Source organism: Panthera uncia, chromosome E1, assembly GCF_023721935.1.
Source record: "Panthera uncia isolate 11264 chromosome E1, Puncia_PCG_1.0, whole genome shotgun sequence".
NCBI lineage: Eukaryota > Metazoa > Chordata > Mammalia > Carnivora > Felidae > Panthera > Panthera uncia.
The window spans coordinates 60,889,834-60,909,482 of record NC_064814.1 but is presented as its reverse complement, the minus strand read 5'-3'; the positions used below and the strand labels follow the sequence as shown (position 1 = coordinate 60,909,482).

The window sequence follows — 19,649 nt, the reverse complement described above, 5'->3', positions numbered from 1 at the left end:
GTATATGTCATGCCTCAAGTAAAAATCTTGGAAGGTAAGAAGAAATGTAAAACAATTAAAATAGAAACAGCGTACGACCGGGGTGCCTGGGTGGCTCAGTCGGTTAAGCGTCCAACTTCGGCTCAGGTCATGATCTCACGGTCCGTGAGTTCCATCCCCGCGTCGGGCTCTGTGCTGACAGCTCAGAGCCTGGAGCCTGTTTCGGATTCTGTGTCTCCCTCTCTCTGACCCTCCCCCGTTCATGCTCTGTCTCTGTCTCAAGGATGAATAAACATTAAAAAAATTTAAAAAAAAGAAAAGAAAAGAAACAGCGTACGACCAAAAATGCCTGCTTAAAAGTTAGCACTGCATTTATTTAAAATTATTTATGAAAACTTTTGCTGGGTTTCAATATTTCAAGAATGCAAATTCCCAATAATAACTATTTTGATGCTGTTTAAAAAAGCATATTAAGGGGGAAAAAAACATTAGGGGCGCCTGCGTGGCTCAGTTGGTTGAGCATCCAACTCTTGATTTCAGCTCGGGTTGTGATCCCAGGATTGTGGAAATGAGCCTCCACACTCAGTGCAGAGCTTGCTTAAGATTCTCTCTCTCTCTCTCTCTCTCTCTTTCTGTCTCTGCCCCTCTCCCCTGTTTGTGTGCTCTCTCTCTCTCAAAAAAAATTTTTTTAATAAAAAATTTTAAAAAACATTAAAATTTGCAGTTTATTGCCTGCTGCAAGCCTTATCCATCACATCTCTCTCCAACTCCTGCCCCCACTGCCATGAGCAATCAACAGGCTGAATTTGGTGTTTATCCAATTTCTAAGCATTTCTTCACACTTTTGCTACATAGGCATATATCCCTAAGTTGCATGTAGTATGTTCTGCATGTTTTCACAATTTATGGAAATGTTGTATTACTGTTCTCTCTCTCTCTCTACATAAATGAATAAACATTAAGAACTTTTTAAAATGTATTTATTTGAGAGAGAGCATGCGCACGCAAGCAGGGGGAGGGGCAGAGAGTGAGGAGAGAATCCCAAGCAGGGTCCGCGCTATTAGCATGGAACCTGACGCAGGACTCAATCCCATGAACCCTGAGATCATAATCGAATTGAAATCAAGAATTGGATGCTTAACTGACTGAGCCACCCAGGCACCCGTTTTGCCTCTTTTAATCAAAATGGTACCTATAGTGGTAGATGTTATGGTCCCTGTTTTACTGATCAGTTTTTCTTGCCCTCTCTTTCCTTCAGCCCAGCCCAATTAACTGCTGTTTCTGCTTCAGGAATCTCAGTTAGCTCCACACCTTGTGACTACTACCTTCGCTAGTATTACGTCATCTCTGAAACATTCCAGGAGCTTCCAGCTGGTCTCATTGCTCCTTCTGTTCTCTCCGAGATCTCTACTCCACAAAGCTTCCTACCGTATTGCAACACTATCCTACTTAAAACCCCAAACTCTACTGATTTCGCATTGCTTTTAGGATAAAAGCCTCAATCCTCACCAGAATTTCCAAGGCCCTCCTGCATGATCTCACCTCTCCAGCCTCTCTTCCAAGCTTCATCTCCTGATCCTGGGCCATCCATACTTGTCTCCTTTCTGTCCTTTTTTTTTTTTTTTTTTAAGTTTATTTATTTATTTTGAGAGAGAGAGGGAGAGAAAAGCCCAAGTAGGCTCCACACTGTCACTGTAGAGCCCAAAGTGGGGCTCAAACTCACAAACCATGAGATCATGACCTGAGCCGAAATCAAGGGTCAGTCATTTAACTGACTGAGCCACCCAGGGGTCCCTCCTTTCTGTCCTTTTTTTTTTTTTTTCCAGTGTTTATTTTTGAGAGAGAAACACAGTGTGAATGGGGGAGGGGCAGAGAGAGAGGGAATCTCTGAATCTGAAGCAGGCTCCAGGTTCCCAGCTGTCAGCACAGAGCCCATCGTGGGGCTCCAACTGGTGAACTGCAAGATCGTGACCTGAGCTGAAGTTGGACGCTTAACCAACTGAGCCACCCAGGCGCCCCATCTTTTCTGTCCTTTATTTATTTTTTTAAATTTTTGTTTATTTTTGAGAGACAGAGATAGAGCACAAGCAGACAAGGGGCAGAGAGAGAGGGAGACAGAGAATCTGACGCAGGTTCCAAGCTCTGAGCTGTGAGCACAGAGCCCAACGTGGGGCTCAAACTCATGATCCGCAAGATCATGACCTGAGCTGAAGTCAGACGCTTAACCGACTGAGCCACCCAGGCGCCCCCCTTTCTGTCCTTTAAATTCACCCCAATCTCTCAGGCCTAGCGATCTTCACACTTGAGGTTCCTTCTGTGTAGAGCTCCCCCCCCCCAACTCCCTAGTTTAACTCCATCCTGCTTTAACACCTCTGCTCAACTATCACTTGAACCCAAAGGCAGGATGTATACCCTTGTATGCTTGTACACTTGTATACCCTATGGCAGGATGTACCAAAGATATAACTAACTTACTTGTGCAGTGATTTCATCACTGTTTGCCTCTTGTTACCAGATCCCAACTTCAGCTGCCAGTCCCTCCAAAGGCCAACACTCAAGAGAGGAGTATTGACTGGAAAGGAATATGAGCTTTATTCAGGAGGCCAGCCATCTGGGGGAGAAGGTGGCTCTTGTCCAAAAGCCAGTTCCCTGGTTTCTGCCTAGCCAAGAGGGTTTTAAAGGGACCGGGGGCTGTTCATCACTGAGGGGCTGCAGTGGTCTGTAACATTTCCTGCTTCTGTGCAGATTTAGCAGTGTCTATTTACAGCCTTCGGTGCTTGAGAGTTGGGCAAGAGGTCTAACTCCCATTCTGTGACCTGCGAGGGCTTTTCTTTTCTCCTTCTAGAAAGGAATGTAAGATTTCTAGATACCCAAGGAGGATTAGTAAGTCAATCATATGAACTTAAGAACACCTCTTAGGGGTGCCTTGGTGGCTCTGTCGGTTGAGCATCTGACTTCGACTCAGGTCATGATCTCACAGTGGGTGGGTTTGAGGTGACAGCTCAGAGCCTGGAGCCTGTTTGGGGATTCTGTGTCTCCCGCTCTCTCTGCCCCTCCCCCGTTCGCGCGCGCACGCTCTCTCTCAAAAATGAATAATCATTTTAAAAAAAACCAAACACCTCTTAAAGAGCACCATGCTAATGAAGATCAAAGCGGCTTCTCTTGGTAGAATTTGAATTTCAAGAAAATAAGCGCCTGCTAACCACTCTGGTAACCCCTGCGCCTAGCACAGGGGAGGACTCAGCATGCTCTGAAAAACGTGTTGAATGGTTTTGAACTTGTTACAACCTTGAAGGGCTAACGTCCCCATTCACAGATGTGTTAACTGAGGCTCAGAACCCCCCAAGACCTGGCACGGCCTCAGCAACCAAGACGCGGCCGCCCTGAAGACGAAGCCCCACCCTCTGAGGCCCTGGCCGAGCCGCCTCCTGTGGAGACCCCCAAAGACGCGCTGCACCCCACTGTAAGCCGGGTGGGCCCAGGCGTCTGCCTTTCCAGCGCGGCGCTGGGCACTCTGGGACGTGTAGTCTCATCCTCCCTTCGGCTCCGGCGTCAGCGACTTCCGCCTCCGGCAATCACAGACCTCGCGCGATCCTTGGCGAAAGACTCGCGAGACGGCGAATGCGGTTGGCAGCGGCGCCAACGTTTATTTGCGCGCGGGCGGTGCGCTCAGCGCTTTTGCACCCACTAGTGCAAAGGCGGGATTCGAACCTGAGCGGACGGTGTTTCCCGGTCTCTCTGGGCGGAGGGGTCCGGGCGCTCCCCAGACAGGCAAACGCGGCAGAGCGTGTTCAGCCGAAGAGGACGGGGAGAGAGAGTCCAGCGTAGCACCCGAGTCAGACCTTAGGAAGCCTGGGTTATTATTACGGGCTGAGTGCTCAAACCTGGTGCTTCGGGGCTGGGGTTCTGGAATCAAAGACGTGGGTTTCAGGCTCATTTCTGTCACTTCCTGACTGTGACCCTCCTTGGTTTCAGTACTTAAAACTCGGAGCTTCAGGGGGTTTTACCTGTAGAGATCACACTACCCCTATTATTACTAGATTAAGAATAGACGGAGAAATGTGTATTTCCAGGTGCTCAGAGATTGGTGGCTGATATTATTTCAAAAGCAAGCAGACAAGACAAGGAATATTTGGGGTTGGATGTTGGGTTGGGGCTGTGCATTGACCTGGAAGGTCTCTATCTCTTAGGTAGACGGTGGGCGGGGGCCCTTGGCATCTTTTGAAGTCTTTTCTTGAACAACTTGTGCCTTTAGAAACCTAAAGGGCACTTCCTATTTCTGGAGATCAGCCTTCCTGTCTGAGAGAGAGAGACAGAGAGAGAGAGAGACAGAGATAATCCGTTTACTCTGGCGGTGGTGGCAAAGGTTCCTCGACCAAACTCTACTTAGGTTACTCTGAACTCTCAACAAGGCCTTGGCTTTTGGACTTCTGTATTCATTTATGCATCGCCCAGTTTTAGCAAGAATCCGGCAGGGTCACTTTAGCCAATACCCCAACCCTTGATACCTGATTGGGTTCTTCACGCCCCAGCATCCCTCAGGTGATGTCTGATCACCCCAGCTTGCCTTCAGGAAGAATCCTACTAGGTTGATTTTGTCACAATCCCTCGATGTTTCCTCTTACTAATTTTCCATCCTCCTCCACCTTGGCTATAAAGCCCCACTTTTCCTTGTTGTACTTGGAGTTGAACTCAGTATCTCTTCCTTACTGCGCACCCCCTTGCAGGGGTCCCTGCACCTACCTCTGGTCTGGATAAAGCTTTACATACCATTGTGTAACACATGAGTCACTTTTTCCTAAACAGTGATTGAGAAAGTGCACTCCTCATCTGTGCCTTTCTCCCTCTTTGTGTCTGCCTCTGTCTCTGTTTCTCGCACAGGCTGGCTCTCCTCTGCATGGCTGGCTTCAGCCCTCAGTAGGGCTGAATGGATTTTTGAGGGGAGACAGATATTTTACCTTTGTTTCTCTACCTTTAGCTTTGGCCTCATGCCCTTTTGGAGAAAGCTGTTGAAGAAAATATTGAAGCTAAGGAGATGCTGGTGGAGCCCAGGTGAACGGAGGGTCTTTTTGTGTAAATATTCTCCACCTAAAGGAACAACTGCATCACTCTCTCTCCTCCACTATCAGCACCTGCATCATTTTATACGACTATGTATGTACGTCTATGTGTGCGCCAGACTCGACCTGGAAGCATGTTGGTGGGTTTTATTTATCTCACACAGGATTTATTCTTTTAACGTTCATTTATTTTGAGAGAGAGAGAGAGGGTAAGCAGGGGAGAGGCAGAGAGGGAGAGAAAACCAAGCAGGATCCACACTGTCAGCGCAGAGCCCATCTTAGGGCTTGAATCCATGAACTGTGAGATCATGACCTCAGTCAATGTCAAGAATCGGACGTTTAACCAGCTGAGCCACCCAGGAGACCCCCACACAGGACTTAAAGCCGGTTTTGAGGCTATATTCAAAATTAGGAGTTTCTACCTAAACGTCCATATGTCAGACTTCTAAGGAACAGTCAGACTGGCTGGCAGCATGGGGCCTGCGCCCCCCACTACTTCCCATGTCCCTGACACTGCCTTGCATCAGCAGCTGTCTGTGCCAGAGCTGCTCTGTTTCTTGCGGTAGGGAGAAGTTCTCCATGCCCATGTCACTGTCCCACATGGTATACACAGAAGACCAAGATGGACATGTGTCTTAAGAAAAATGGGAGAAACGCGCCTGAGTGGCTTAGTTAAGCATCCGACTCTTAATTTCGGCTCCAGTCACGATCTCACAGTTTGTAGGTTCGAGCCCCACATCGGGCTCTGCACTTAACAGCACAGAACCTGCTTGGGATTCTCTCTCCCTCTCTCTGCCCCTCCCCATCCCTCTCTCTTGCTCTCAAAATAAGTAAACATTAAAAGAGAGAGAGAGGGAGATCACTGTCTCTGCCATGTGAGGGCACAATGACAAGGTAGCAGTCTGCAAGCCAGAAGAGAGCTCCCTTCAGGAACTAAATCCACTGACACCTTAATCTTGGATTCCAGCCTTCAGAACTGTAAGACATAAAAGTCTGTGGTATGTTGTTATGGCAGCCTGAGCAGACGAAGACACTGTGTTTCCCAAAAGGAGCGTGTGGAATCTTCACCCCATTCTGAGTGATGCGTGAGCTGACCACACACAGGAGAGTCTAGCAGATGTCATCCCTAGGAGTAAGGATTTCCAAGTATGCCTGGTGGTCCTTGAATCCCCCTTCCTCCACACTCCAGCCTTTCTCCTTTATTCTGGAGCAGCTCTCTCGGAGGAATAGTCATGCTTTGCAAGGCTGTTCTTACTTGTCTGGTTCTTATTTGGCCTGCTGTCTGTAGGGACAAGAAGATAAAGTTTCAGGGGTGCCTGGGTGGCTCAGTCGGTTGAGCGTCTGACTTCGGCTCAGGTCATGATCTCGTGGTCTGTGGGTTCGAGCCCTGTGTCGGGCTCTGTGCTGACAGCTCAGAGCCTGGAGCCTGCTTCAGATTCTGTGTCTCCCTCTCTCTCTGCCCCTCCCCCACTCATACACTGTCTCTCTCTCTCTCAAAAATAAACATTAAAAAAAAAAAAGAAGATAAAGTTTCAAATGCTGGGTGATTCAGGGTATAAACAATGGCTGTCTCCTGCCTCCTGTTAACTGATGTGTCCTCGTCTGTCTCAAATTTAATAATGGAACCAAAACACAGCCAGACTCCAAGGAGAGGGTTCCCAGCATTCACAGCTTGTCTCTCATCCTTTCTGTTAGTGAAAACAGTGACAACACTAATGCTTACTGACTGCTTCTTTGTTTCACCCTAGTGTGAAGTATTTTAATGTACTAGCTCATTTAATCCTAGCAAGTTTCCTCTGGGATGTAGGTCATGTTTATCCCCCTTTATGTCACCATCATCAGGTTTGTGAATCAAACTTGTATAAGGTTGGGAAGCACAGGTCAGTGTCCGAAGAACAAGTGCTTCCTATTAATTTATTCAGTCATTCAGCAAATATTTACTGAGCACCTACTATGAACCAAGCAGATTTTCCCACTATGTTTAGAAAAACAGAGGGGGTATTCTGGCCCAAAGTAGCCACTTTAAAGGATAACCTCTAACCTTATCCTTTAAAGGATAACCAGGGGCGCCTGGGGGGCTGAGTCCGTTAAGCATCTGACTTTGGCTCAGGTCATGATTTCGCGGTTTGTGAGTTTGAGCCCCACATCAGGCTTTGTGCTGACAGCTCAGAGCCTGGAGCCTGCTTCAGATTCTATGTCTCCCCCTCTCTCTGCCCCTCCCATGCTCATGCTCTGTCTCTATCTCTCAATAATAAATCAATGTTAAAAAAAAAATTAAGGATAACCAGAATCTTCCAAGAAATCACTCAGATATTTATTTCAAGGCAGAGCTCTGATTACTGGGCTGGCGTTCAGGAGTGCCTTAGGTGAGTGGTTGGGGCAGCAGGCTCTGGAGTGGACTTGCCGGAGTTTGATTTGGCTTTGCCACTTGCCTAGCTGTGTGCGGCCTTGGCAGAGTTCTGCACCTCTCGGAGCCTCAGTTTACTCATCTAAAACATGGGTCATAATGATATCTATAAAAGAGAGTCATTGTGAGGATTTCAGTAGCACAGTAAGAAAATCCCATGGACTTAGGAAGTGCTTTAAAAACATTAGGTTTTATTATTAGCTCATAGAGGCCTTATAAAAAGTAACAAAACACCCATTATATATCAGTTTTGGGGCATGGTAGCTCCATGACGACTCTCTTAGATAATGTAGTCAAATTAGCTAAACTATTTGACTTGTATATTGAATTTTTGTTTCTTACTCATTTGGATACTGAGAAATTGCTACCAAAGATGACAACTTTTGGAGAGCTTGATTGTAAACCCTCTTTTCCCTGCCACAGTTAAACACCAAGAGCAAATGTGAGCTGAATCGATGCTTTGTCTGTGACGATGGAACCATGGCATCAGTCTGAAGGGAACTTCCCCTCTGTCTTCCGAGAAGCATATGTGTGGGTCGCTCAGTTGCTTGCAAACTTCTGTGAGTAGGAGGCTGCCGTTTTAACTCAAACGGTCTTGTAGACTCCATAACCACTACGAAAACAAGCTACAGTTATAACTATAAATATAGTGATATGTGTGTATAACGATAAATACTTCTCATTCAGACCACGAACAATGCTTGGGACCTTAGTAGCCCCGTGGGCCTCTTACAGGAACTCCACTGCACCAGGCATCTGAGACCCACGCACTGAGACCGCGTACTCCATCTCAGAGTAGCTGCAAGTCATGAAGCCTAAGGAGCGTTTGTCACGTGCTGGATATTGTCACGGGTGTTTTACAAACGTAATCTCATCTAATCCCATCTCTCAGCTCCCTGAAGCGGAAGCTGTGGCAATCTTCATTTTACGGGTGCGGAAGGCAAGGCACACCTTGTTGATAAGGGGTGGAGCCAGGATTCGAAGCACTGGCTTGGTGTACGTCTTTGGAGGCCCCAGTTCACCCCGATTCACATTTGTTAGGGGCCGCCTGTTTGTGTCTCCCCCCATAATAGAATTAAGACCAAAATACTAAACAGACAAGCAAACATGAAATCCTGAGCAAAGCAGAAATTTGTCCTTTTAATCTCTGTCGGTTGTAGTCACTGAAAATTGCCCAGACAGGAGAAGGCCAGAGCCTGGGTCACTACATAGACTTGGTAACTTCTGTGCATACGGCTCTGAGAAGGAGATGCCTGGTTCCCACAGCTAACCAGGAGGCAGTCAGAAAGGGGAAGGCATGGGACAGCTTTGAAAATGCTGGCATCCCGACACCTGTCCCCTTCCCTAGATGCAACCTAGCACATTCTGCAACTAGATGATGGTTGTCAGCCCTACAGAACTTGCTGACTGTCCCTCAGATTCTCCACCAGCCTCTTCTGTTTTCCTCCTTTTCCCTCTCCCATTTTATTTGTTCTTTCTTCTTCCTCTCCTGCTATATGCTCCCTGTGACTTGTTCAAAGTTCCCCTTTGCACATTCTGTTCCCAAAGCAAATCAGTTGGCAGGCCTCTCGTGTTGGACTTAAGTACCAGTTCTCTGAATAGCTCCACATGTTGGTGTTAGTTTATTCTTAACACCCCCGCCTGTCCTGACCAGCACCCTCATGTTGAAGAAGAAACTGAGGCGTATATCATCCTGCCTTTCTTCAGACCCCACCACAAGGCTGTGGTGGTCTTGAAGGCAGTCCTGAAATCTGCTCTTAAAGATGCCTCCCACTCAGGGGGCGCCTGAGTGGCTCAGTTGGTTGGGCGTCTGACTTCGGCTCAGGTCATGATCTCGCAGTCAGTGAGCTCAAGCCCTGTGTTTGAGCTCTGTGCTGATGGCTCAGAGCCTGGAGCCTGCTTTGGATTTTGGCTCCCTTTCTCTCTGCCCCTCCCCAGCTCATGCTCTGTTCTGTCTCTCAAGAATGAATAAATGTTAAAAAAAAAAAAAATTATTTTAAAGATGCCTCCCACTCAGGGAGAGGCTGTCTCCAGAAATAAGTCATAGGCATCCCAGTGCCTTGTTCCGCTTGGTGTGCTCACAATAAAAACTGGATGCTGGATGTAGCGGGGGAAATGAAACACGAGACAGAATGCAGAGTAGGAGGGGGAGAAAAGCTAGTGGGAAGATGGGGTTAGGTGCTAGGTCTGGGGATGCCAGAACTAAAGGACTCAGGAATGGCCTGGTCCTTATGTCAGCGATAATGCTGATGGAGCACTTACCATGTGGTAGGCAGGTTACCCTCACCAAGACCCTTTACCTGCTTAAAGGGCCAGGGGCTTAGTCTTCTCCAGTCTGGACAGCAACACCAGGGACCATTTGTCTAGTTCACTTCCTGTTCATGGTGCCTGCCTGTTACAAAGCAGAGCCCAGTATTTGTTGATTAAATTAACAAATAAAAGAAATCAGCCATTGGTATCCAAGATGCTCCAAATAAGTAACTTTCTGGGTCTTCACTTCTTAGTCTCTAAAATTAAGGAGTTGGACTAGGACAGATGCCTGGATTCCAACCTCACCCCAGCTCTCCACTTACTGAGGGTGTGTGACCTTGGTCTGGTCACTGAACCTCTCTGCCTCCTTTCCTCATCTGTAAAATATTGCTAATAGTACCTACCTCCCGTCTTTGTTTCAAAGATGAACTGTTAATAAGTTGCAAAGTATTTAAAACAGAGCCTGGTACATACAAAGTACTATGTAAGTAGAAACGTAAATTTACAAAATCCCCTCCCACCGTGGACCTTTCTCAGGCTAGGGGAGGGCGTATGGAGGCGACACGGGTAGCATGGCCCAGAAGCTACGGGACCTCGAAACGCTCCCCTACTCACTGAAGGTGCAAGGACTACGATACCCATAATGCTTCCTGTGGTCCCGCCCACGCGGTCTCATTCCCACGCGCTTACAGGTAGTCGGCCAGGGGTTCGAGGACTACGTTGCCCACAATGCATCTCGCGGGCCTGCCCTTCTAGGCTTATCCCCACCCTCGACAGCCGGCCCAGCTAATGGCGCGAGGACTACATTACCCACAGTGCTGCGGTGGGTCCGCCCACACGGCCTCGTTCTCTAGTACCACAGCGGGCTCAGCCCGTGGCTGGAAGAGGACATAGCTTGGGTTCCGCTTTGTGCAGGTTGTCGGTCTAGGGTCTAGCCGGCCCGCCTGCTGCACCCCCCGCGCCCACGGTCCTGCCCCCGGCCCGGTCCGCCGCGCTGCCGGTGAGTGCGGGCGCGGAGTCCCGGCCCACGCCGCTTGCGTCCCGCAGCCCTTCTTCACCAGAACCCGGGGTTGTGCTCGGCCTGGGCCACCACTCACCCTGCACCTGAGGACGAAACCGGGGAAAGCATACCCGGCCGGGGAGTCCCTACTCTCTCAGGACCCTGGAGTTGGAGGGGTCGTGGTGACCCATCCACCGAGGGTACCCGGCGGGCTTTCAGGGCTTGCCGAGCCCGAATTGGAGGGTCAAGTCGTGACAGAACCCGCGTCCCCTTGGACACAGAGGGCCCTGGTTCTATTTCCAAGGGGACCCCATCCTAAAAGGGCCAACCGTAGTAATGAAAACTGCACTTCCCAAGCTCTGGCCCCGTTCCAGTCAGTACTCAAAACCCTTTGCAAAATCCCGGTTAGTCCTTTAAAAAGCCTGTGTGTAGGAATATCATCATCTCTACTTTTTGAACGAGGAATCGATGCCCTGAGAGTTTAAGTAACTTGCTTAGGAATTACCAGGGGGCTTAGAAGCAAGGACAGTTTGATTTACTTCAGGTCTTTTGCCAATGAGGGTGAGTTGGCTCTGGGGCTAGGGCAGGGCCTTATGGGTGTGGACACTTAACTAGCCCCAGTGCTGCACCCCAAATGATTATGTTGTTTCTCCACAGAGCCCTGAAAACATCACTTCCAGTGTCTGGCCAGAGGTACAGGGAGAGACAGATTTGACCTTTCAGGCACAAGAAAGAGCAAGACTTGCCCCAGACTATGGCGACCACACCTGGTCTCCAGCCTCCACCACCCCTGGAGCAAGACGAGATCCTGATCGTGAAGGTGGAGGAGGATTTCTGCTGGGAAGAGGAGCCTTCCCTGGAGACAGAAGACCCCAGCCCTGAGACCTTCCGCCAGCTCTTCAGGCTCTTTTGTTACCAGGAGGTGGCCGGACCACGGGAGGCCCTGAGCCGCCTTTGGGAGCTGTGCTGCCGCTGGCTGCGGCCTGAATTGCGCACCAAAGAGCAGATCCTGGAGCTGCTGGTGCTGGAGCAGTTCCTGATGGTGCTGCCTGGGGAGATCCAGGCCCGGGTGCGGGAGCAGCAGCCGGAGAGTGGTGAGGAGGCCGTGGTCCTCGTGGAAGGGCTGCAGCGGGAGCCCAGGAATCAGAGGCAGCGGGTGAGGTGGGGGGCAATTTGGCCCTAAGGTGAGGAGATGGGGCCCCAAGACCTCAGGGCTCTGCTCCTAAGATCTGCCTTTGGAGATTCCTTGGGCTGTGGAGACCGCGGCCTGCCTTGGCCATTGGGAGGACCTGGGGCTGCCTGTACCTGTGAAACAAGGCAACTGCAAAGTGTTTCTCAGCCTTGGCCGATGGGTGTAAACCTGTCGATTAAGCACATGTAGCCCCACTAGCTCTCTTTGAACTGTGTGGTTTGGTTCATTCACATCACCCCAGCATAGGTCATACACAGGTTTTGATGGGAAAGAGGCTGGAGATCTTCCAAGGCAGGGCGCTGGGGGTTGAAGAGATTCCAGAAGGAGGGGAGCACTGGGAAGAAAGAGCAGGGGCTGGTGGGTGTCCCAGTTAGAGCTACCCCCCACCCCCAACCTCTCCAGAGCTGCGCTGGCCAGTGCAGTGGCTACCAGTAACATGTGATTTTTTTTTTTTTTAACGTTTATTTTTGAGAGAGAGACAGAGTGTGAGCAGGGGAGAGGCAGAGAGAGAGGGAGAGGAGAGAATCCCAACCAGGCTGTCTGAGCTGACAGCTTGATACAGGGCTCCATCTCATCAACTGTGAGATCGTGACCGGAACCAAACTCGGGAGTTGGATGCTTAACCGACTGAGCCACCCAGGCGCTCCCACGTGTGATTTTTTATTTTATTTATTTTATTTTATTTTTTTTATTTAAAAAAAAATTTTTTTTTCAACGTTTTTTATTTATTTTTGGGACAGAGAGAGACAGAGCATGAACGGGGGAGGGGCAGAGAGAGAGGGAGACACAGAATCGGAAACAGGCTCCGGGCTCCGAGCCATCAGCCCAGAGCCTGACACGGGGTTCGAACTCACGGACCGCGAGATTGTGACCTGGCTGAAGTCGGACGCTTAACCGACTGCGCCACCCAGGCGCCCCACGTGTGATTTTTTAAATTAAAACTAAATAAAATGTCAGGTGTAGTTCCTGAGTCACACTGGCCACATTTCAGGGGCTCAGTTGTCACACGTGGCCAGTGGCTACTGTACTGGACAGCGAAGATATGGGACACTTTGTTGTCATGGAAAGTTCTGTGGACAGCACGACTCTAGAGCATGCTCCCAACATCTTGTAACCAAATTGGAGTAATAGGGAAGTCTTAAATTCTTCTTGCTCAGATTAGATTAGTCCTACTGCATAGCTCTTAGCTCGGATTGGATTAGTTCTTTGGCATGCCTTTCCTCTGTCTCTATGCACCCCATAACCTCAGGGGACTGTCTCTTCTTAGAAGTGTGGGATGTTGAGCTTGATGCAGGGATCCTTGGCACTGGTTTTAAAGTTTTCTTATCCCAAGTACTGTTGCAGAGCTCAGTAAACGCTGAGACCCAAGTTGATCGTGTTCACCTGTTCTGGAATTGGGACGTAGATGGTCTCAGAGCACTTGTCACTGGCTTCAGGAAATGTAGCACGTGCTATAGTGTGAACTTCTGAAATGAGATCTGATTCAGGGCCTTTCTGGTCCAGGGTCTGTAGGGAACACCAAGGAAGGAGGGGTAAGAGAGTGCAGTGTGATGGGGAGACAGTGGAGTCTCACTCAGGGGCAGAGCAAGCCTCCGTTTGTCCAGGTTGGGAGCCTGACCTCTTCCCAGCTCACATTCCTTCTCCCAGAACAGTCTGGAGGGAGGACTCTGTGCGATGCGGAGGCCTGTGGGGGCAGACCTGGGGAGGTAGCCGGCGGGGGTGGTGGTGGTGAGGCACAGCTGGGGGGAGCCTGGGAGCCTGGGAAGGGAGCATGGCCAGGGGTGCCTGAGGCAAAAGTGGTTGGGGACCTTGTGGGTTTTCTCCCAAACTTCTGGGAACTGCTGGGCAGATCTCCATCTGCATGCAGGGCCTGGAAGTGCTCCCTGATGATGTACTGCCCCACGGGACAGGAGAACAGTGCTTGAAACACCAAGTGGAGGCTGAGCCAGAGGAGCTGTCTCTGGAGGAAGGGTCTGGATGCTCCAGCCAGCAGCCCCCAGCCCAGCTGAGCCACACACCAAAGAGGAGCCCCCAGCTCTGGCCAAAGAGGGGTGAGTAGCCATCCCTCTGGATGAAGGAAGCCCTGCAGGGAAAGGAAGCAGAGGGAGGAGGTTGTCACTGGAGGCTGGGCCACTGCATGTGGGAAGGACAGGTTCCTGCCCAGGACTGAGCGTAGGTGCAGAGTAGTTGGCCCTGTCTGGGCCTTTGCTACTGTTTCCACACCTGGGCTGTGTGGCCTTCTCTGACCACTCTGTGTCTTTCCCCAGGCCCAGTGGCCTCCCAGCATCAGGAGATGGCACCAGCCACGTCCTTCGTTTCATCCTGGTCCCAGGTGAGTGGGTGTTCTGCTGCATCCCTGTGTGTCCCACGCCCTTGTTACAGGGACACTTTCTCCATGGCCAGGTCCAGCTTTCGGAGGTGCTCCTTGTGGAATGACCCCTTTACCCTTACTTTCACCTCCTGGAAGTCTTCTCTCTGATGCCATCTGGGTATTAGGTGTGTCGCAGAGGATTCCGGGGCTTAGTGGTGGACTGGGGCAATTGCTTCAAACCTAGCTGGGCGCTAGATTCTTGGGACCTTGGGTAAAAATATAGATTCATCCCCCAGCCCTGGCCTGGAATCAGAGCCTCCGTAGCTTGTTTAAATAACAGCTTTATTGAGATATAATTCATATACCACACAACTCGGCCATTTAGAGTACTTAACATTTAGTATACGTATAGAGTTATGCAACTATCGTGATGGTTTTCAAAACATACTCCTCTTCAAAACACCCGGTACCCGTTAGTGGTCCCTCCCCACCCCTGTTCCCCAGCCCCTGGCCGTCTTCTTTCTGTCTCTGTGCATTTGCCTCTTCTAGACATTGCTTGCTTGGGTTTTAATGTGCTCCTCAGGTCACTGTGGTGCTAGATTTGGGAACTACTGGCCTGGAGGCATCCTGAAGTTCCCAAGACACCCGACTCAGGTCCCAGGGCTGGTTCGACCTGAGGCAAGGCATGTCTAACTCGTGCCCCTGAGGAGCATGGGCCCCAGTGGCTGAGCGCGCAGTGGACCAGCTGCTCCATACGGTGGCTCTGTCCATGGTGTCTCTGGGCCTGCAGCAGTGGGACACGGCATGGTGGTGACGGTGTCCTCCCAGCTAGCAGGATTCCGCTGTTCTGTGAGCGGAACTTGAGGAGCAGGAGTGGATGACATGCGGTCATCCCATCTCCCATCATATGGAGAGGGAAGGTGTAGGAGAGAGGCAGTGGGGGAGGCAAGCAGGATCTGCCGTTGTGTTACAGGTGGAGGGGGTGGGTGAGCCCGCTAGGCCGGCCGCATGAAGGAGCCGTGGCAGGGGACTGAGTGGGTTGCACTCCAGCAGGTGCCGGTGACCTTGGAGGACGTGGCGGCATACCTGTCCCGGGAGGAGTGGGAGTGCCTGGACCCGGCTCAGCGGGGCTGCGTCTGGGATGTGCTGCCCGACAGCGGGGGTAACGTGCTCATCAGTGGCATGTCTGTGATGTGGGCCAGTCTCAGGGAGGGTGGCTCCTTCCCTTAGGCTGGCTGTGGCCCACTTGGCATCTCCCAGGCCGTCTCCCTGCCCAGTACCGTTCCTGTCTCTCCACCACAAGCCAATCCTGTCTCTCCACTTACCCAAGCCAATCCAACAGTTGTTGGACTGCAGTGGCCCAAGGAATCCCTGGGGAGCATGTTAAACTAGGAACTCACACCCCGCACCAGGTTGGTTCCATGGGCCGGGCACACTCCCTGGAGAGCCTGCTCTGCACCCAGCTGAGTGCAGCCTGCAAAGGCAGGGTTGCTAGAGACCCGTCAGAGGCCCAGCTGCAGTGGGGAGAGTATGGCTGCTCAGCTCATCCCAGGCAAGTGCCCAGAGCTGTCCTGGGTTCCTCCGTCCACACGGCTCGTCCAGTTTCACTTAGCCTCTGTGCCGCCCGTGACCCCTGTGGGTAGAGCTGCTCCTGGCAGGGCCTTGGCCATCCACAGCCTCTCCTTTCCAGCCCCGTCCCCAGCTCATCCCCCAACACTGTCTGGTTTTGAAGGAATTGAGGTGCTTGTTTGGTATCAGTTGGATTTCTTCAGAGAAACAGAACCAATTGTGTGTGTGTGTGTGTGTGTGTGTGTGTGTGTGTGTGTGTGTGTGTAGTGTGTAGTGTGTAAGTAAAGGCATTTATTTTAAGGAATTGGCTCATAGGATGGTGGAGGCTGGCAAGGCTAAAATCTGTAGGGCAGTCCTGCAGGCTGGAAATTCAAGTGAGAATTGATGTTGCAATCCTGAGTCTGATGTCTGCGGGGCAGGCCAGCTGGCACGAAACCCAGGCACAATTCCTCTTCTGGGAAACCACAGGTTCTGCTCTTAAGGGCTTCAGCTGATTAGATGAGGCCCATCCACTAGTACTGAGGCTGATCTGCTTTATTTACAGCTGAGTGTAGATGTTAAGTAGAGAGTATAGCAACCTGAGAGGATTTTTTTAAGTATATTTATTTTGAGAGGGTAGGGAGAGAGTATAGGGAAGGGGCAGAGAGAGAGAGAAGGAGAGAGAGAATCCCAAGCAGGCTCTACGCCATCAGCACAGACCTTGATGCGGGGCTTGAATTCACAAACCATGAGGTCATGACCTGAGCTGAGATCAAGAGTCCGATGCTTAACCGACTGAGCCACCCAGGTGTCCCAACCCAAGAGGTCGTTTAGCCTGGTTGTGGTGCCATTGTTCGGTTAAACACCAAAACACTGTTGACATTGGGGCTGGATAATTCTGTTATGCCATCCTGTGTGCCATAGGGTGTTCGTCAGCCCCCCTGGCCTCCACTCAGTAGATTCCATTAGCAACACTCCACTGCCTGGCTGTGACAACCAAAAATGTCTCCAGACATTGCCAAGTGCCCTCTGAGGGCCACCATTGCCCCAGGGTTAGAATCCCTGGCTTAGAGCCTAAGAGCCTAGACTCCAGAGCCCACCCTGTAAGTTACTAGCCAAGTGACTCTGGGTAAGTTCTTTAACCTTCCCGTGCCTCAGTTTCCTCATTTTAAATGGGGTCATAACAGCACCCACCTCCTTGGTGTGGTGAGGGTTTCACGAGCTGCTGCCCATGGTTAATTATCTCCATCCAGGGTCTGACAAGCACTTCCTGCTGAGTGTTCTGAGGCTCCGCCCAGCCTTTGCTTTCTTTCTTATCAGGAGCATCCCCTCGCCCCACGAAGGCCTCAGGGACTGTGCTTTCTCTGTCTCAGGGCTTGGGCTGCAACTTGAGGATGGAGAGGGCGCCAGGCAGGACGTGCCGACGAGAAGGGAGCAGGACCGAGAGCTGGTTGGGGGCATGACGAGGCCTGAGCAGTCTCTGGAAAGAGGAGGACCCCGGCGGGGTGAGAAGCCGTACGCGTGCCCTGAGTGCGGCAAAGGCTTCAGTAAGACGTCCCACTTGACCAAGCACCAGCGCACACACACCGGGGAGCGGCCCTACAAGTGTCAGGTGTGCGGGAAGGGCTTCAGTGACCGCTCCAACTTCAGCACGCACCAGCGGGTGCACACGGGCGAGAAGCCCTATGCGTGCGCGGAGTGCGGGAAGCGCTTCAGCCAGAGCTCCAGCCTGGTCATCCACCGCAGGACACACACTGGCGAGCGGCCCTACGCCTGTGCCGAGTGTGGGAAGCGCTTCAGCAACAGCTCCCACTTCAGTGCGCACCGGAGAACGCACGCGGCTGAGAAGCCCTTCGTGTGCCCGGCCTGTGGCAGGGGCTTCCGCCGGGGCACCGACCTCCACAAACACCAGCGGACCCACAGCAGAGAGCAGCGCCCCCCAGGCCAGCGGAGCCCCACAGCGCGGCTCCGGGAGGCCCCTGGGCCAAAGCCTGGCCGCCGCTCATTGAACTGTCCATTTCCGGGATCCGTTTCAGAATTTCGAGGTCACAGTTCATGAAGCTGCTGGAGTTGTTTCTGTTTTGGAACCAAAATCCTAACCTTAAGGCATTTCACACTGATCCCATTTGCCCCTGGTGTGGGCCCAGCTTGTGGCAGTGGGACATTTCAGGTGCTCAGGCCCAAGGAGGAATCTGGACACGGAGTTCGGCAGTGGCGGCTAGACACCAAGCCGGGTGTACGTGGGTCCTGCGGCTGCTGTACAAATGGCCACGACCTGGGTGGCTCAGCACCACAGGGACGGACTGTCACAGTTCAGGAGGCCAGAAGTCCAAAACCAAGATGTGGGCAGGGCTGCCTCCTTCTGGAGGCCCGGACGGAGAGACCATCCCAGGCCTCTCTCCTGGCTTCTGCTGTTGCCGGTGTTCCTGGTGTCCATGGTTTGTGGCCACAACACTCCCATCTCTGCCCCTCCCGTGTCTCTGGTGTCCTCTTGTAAGGGCACAGTCATTCCATTTAGGGCCCCTAATCCCGAATGACAGCATCTTAACTCATTATATCTGCAAAGACCCTGTTTCCAAATCAGGGCACATTCTGAGGTTCTGGATGGACATGAAGTCGGGGGACACTCATTAGTCCACTTCAGGGAAACCTCAGTGGCTCCCATTCCTTACAGCATTAACATACCCCAGCCTTCCCTGGTCTCCCCCCTTTCCCCTCCAGCCTTGCCACATTTTCAAAACATAGCCTGTGAGGACTTGTTCCGTATCCCAGTGGTGTCAGCGGGCAGTGGGATGAGTTGCGGGTCACCTGCCTAGAGCCACAGCTGTTCTAAAGGACAGATGACTCATGTGAGTACGCTTCCCTGATAGCCCATCTTCCGACCTCCGCAGGCATGTGAGGAAGCCTGTGGAGATGACTGACATCTGTCCCCACAGCAGGAGCCAGGGCCGCCTTTGCTCCATCCCCAAGTGGCCAGGACAGAGGCAGCGTTGGTTGCCCACTTTGTCCTTCTGCGGTGGACATGCTTCTGATCTGTGCACATCCACTATCTCCTGGGTGGCTGAGGGGAACAGTATAGAGTACTTGTTCCATTTAGTCATCACTGAAGTCTTGGGGACAGCTGCTGAAACCACTGGGTTCTGGAACATTCCACGCAGGGAGTATGGCAGTTTCCCATGGCTGGGTGGCCTTGGACCTCAGGCTGTGCTCCATTCTATTTGTCACCCAATCACTGTATATACTTTCACCTTCCAGCATAACCCAGGTTCCAGGGTGCATGACCTACTCTCTGTTTCCCTAATAAACAAAGCGGGTCCTTCTGGCCTCGTGTGCTCTGCCCTATGTGTTCTTTAGAGAAGGGGGCCACTCAGTTTAAGCATGGTGTTTACCTTCTAGGCCAGCTTCCAGAGCTCCGGCACTGCCGGTAACCCAGCTTCCCTAAGTAGCTGCGAGTCTGCAGGCTCACTACTGTCGTGTCCAGGCTGGTGCCAGAGGTGGCCGCCTGCTTCCCGGCCTGGGACCTGGGCCTGTTGGTGCCTCTTCCAGAACATTCTCTCAAGCAACCCTGAGACATACGGCTTTTGTGCCTCTCCTTTTACAGAGGGGAAACTGAGGTCCTGAATGGTTTTAGCACCTTGTTCAGGTGGCAGAACTGGTTTTGAGCTCGGGTCTACCACGTCATCTTCTTGACTTGCCTTACTGGTGGTTCACTGTGTTGAACTTGGAACAAAGAAGTTATTTTGTGTCACTGTTTGTGAAGCATCCCAAATTTCTGGCATTTGAAAGGGATAGAGATGGGGGGGAAAGCTGGCCATTGCACTTGACAGGCCGCATGGGTGGAGGTGTGTCACATTTGGGCTTCTGTCGTGGAGCCCCGACCACACTGCATGTGTCCTGGAGCA

At 51.5% G+C, this 19,649-nt stretch overlaps 1 protein-coding gene across 2 annotated transcripts; it reads left to right on the top strand.

The window, feature by feature from the left end:
• The first annotated feature begins 10,544 nt into the window (after nt 1-10,544).
• On the top strand, nt 10,545-19,069 carry ZNF500 (zinc finger protein 500). 2 transcript variants are annotated; one of them, XM_049637458.1, is made up of 6 exons: nt 10,545-10,696; nt 11,354-11,852; nt 13,756-13,939; nt 14,156-14,220; nt 15,253-15,361; nt 17,121-19,069. In XM_049637458.1, exons 2-6 carry the CDS (start codon nt 11,451-11,453, stop codon nt 17,804-17,806), a joined length of 1,446 nt encoding a protein of 481 aa, XP_049493415.1. In that variant the 5' UTR covers nt 10,545-10,696; nt 11,354-11,450; the 3' UTR covers nt 17,807-19,069. The 2 variants fall into 2 exon arrangements, with proteins under 2 accessions (XP_049493415.1, XP_049493414.1); XM_049637457.1 differs by having other exon boundaries at nt 15,250-15,361.
• Nucleotides 19,070-19,649: the final 580 nt, after the last annotated feature.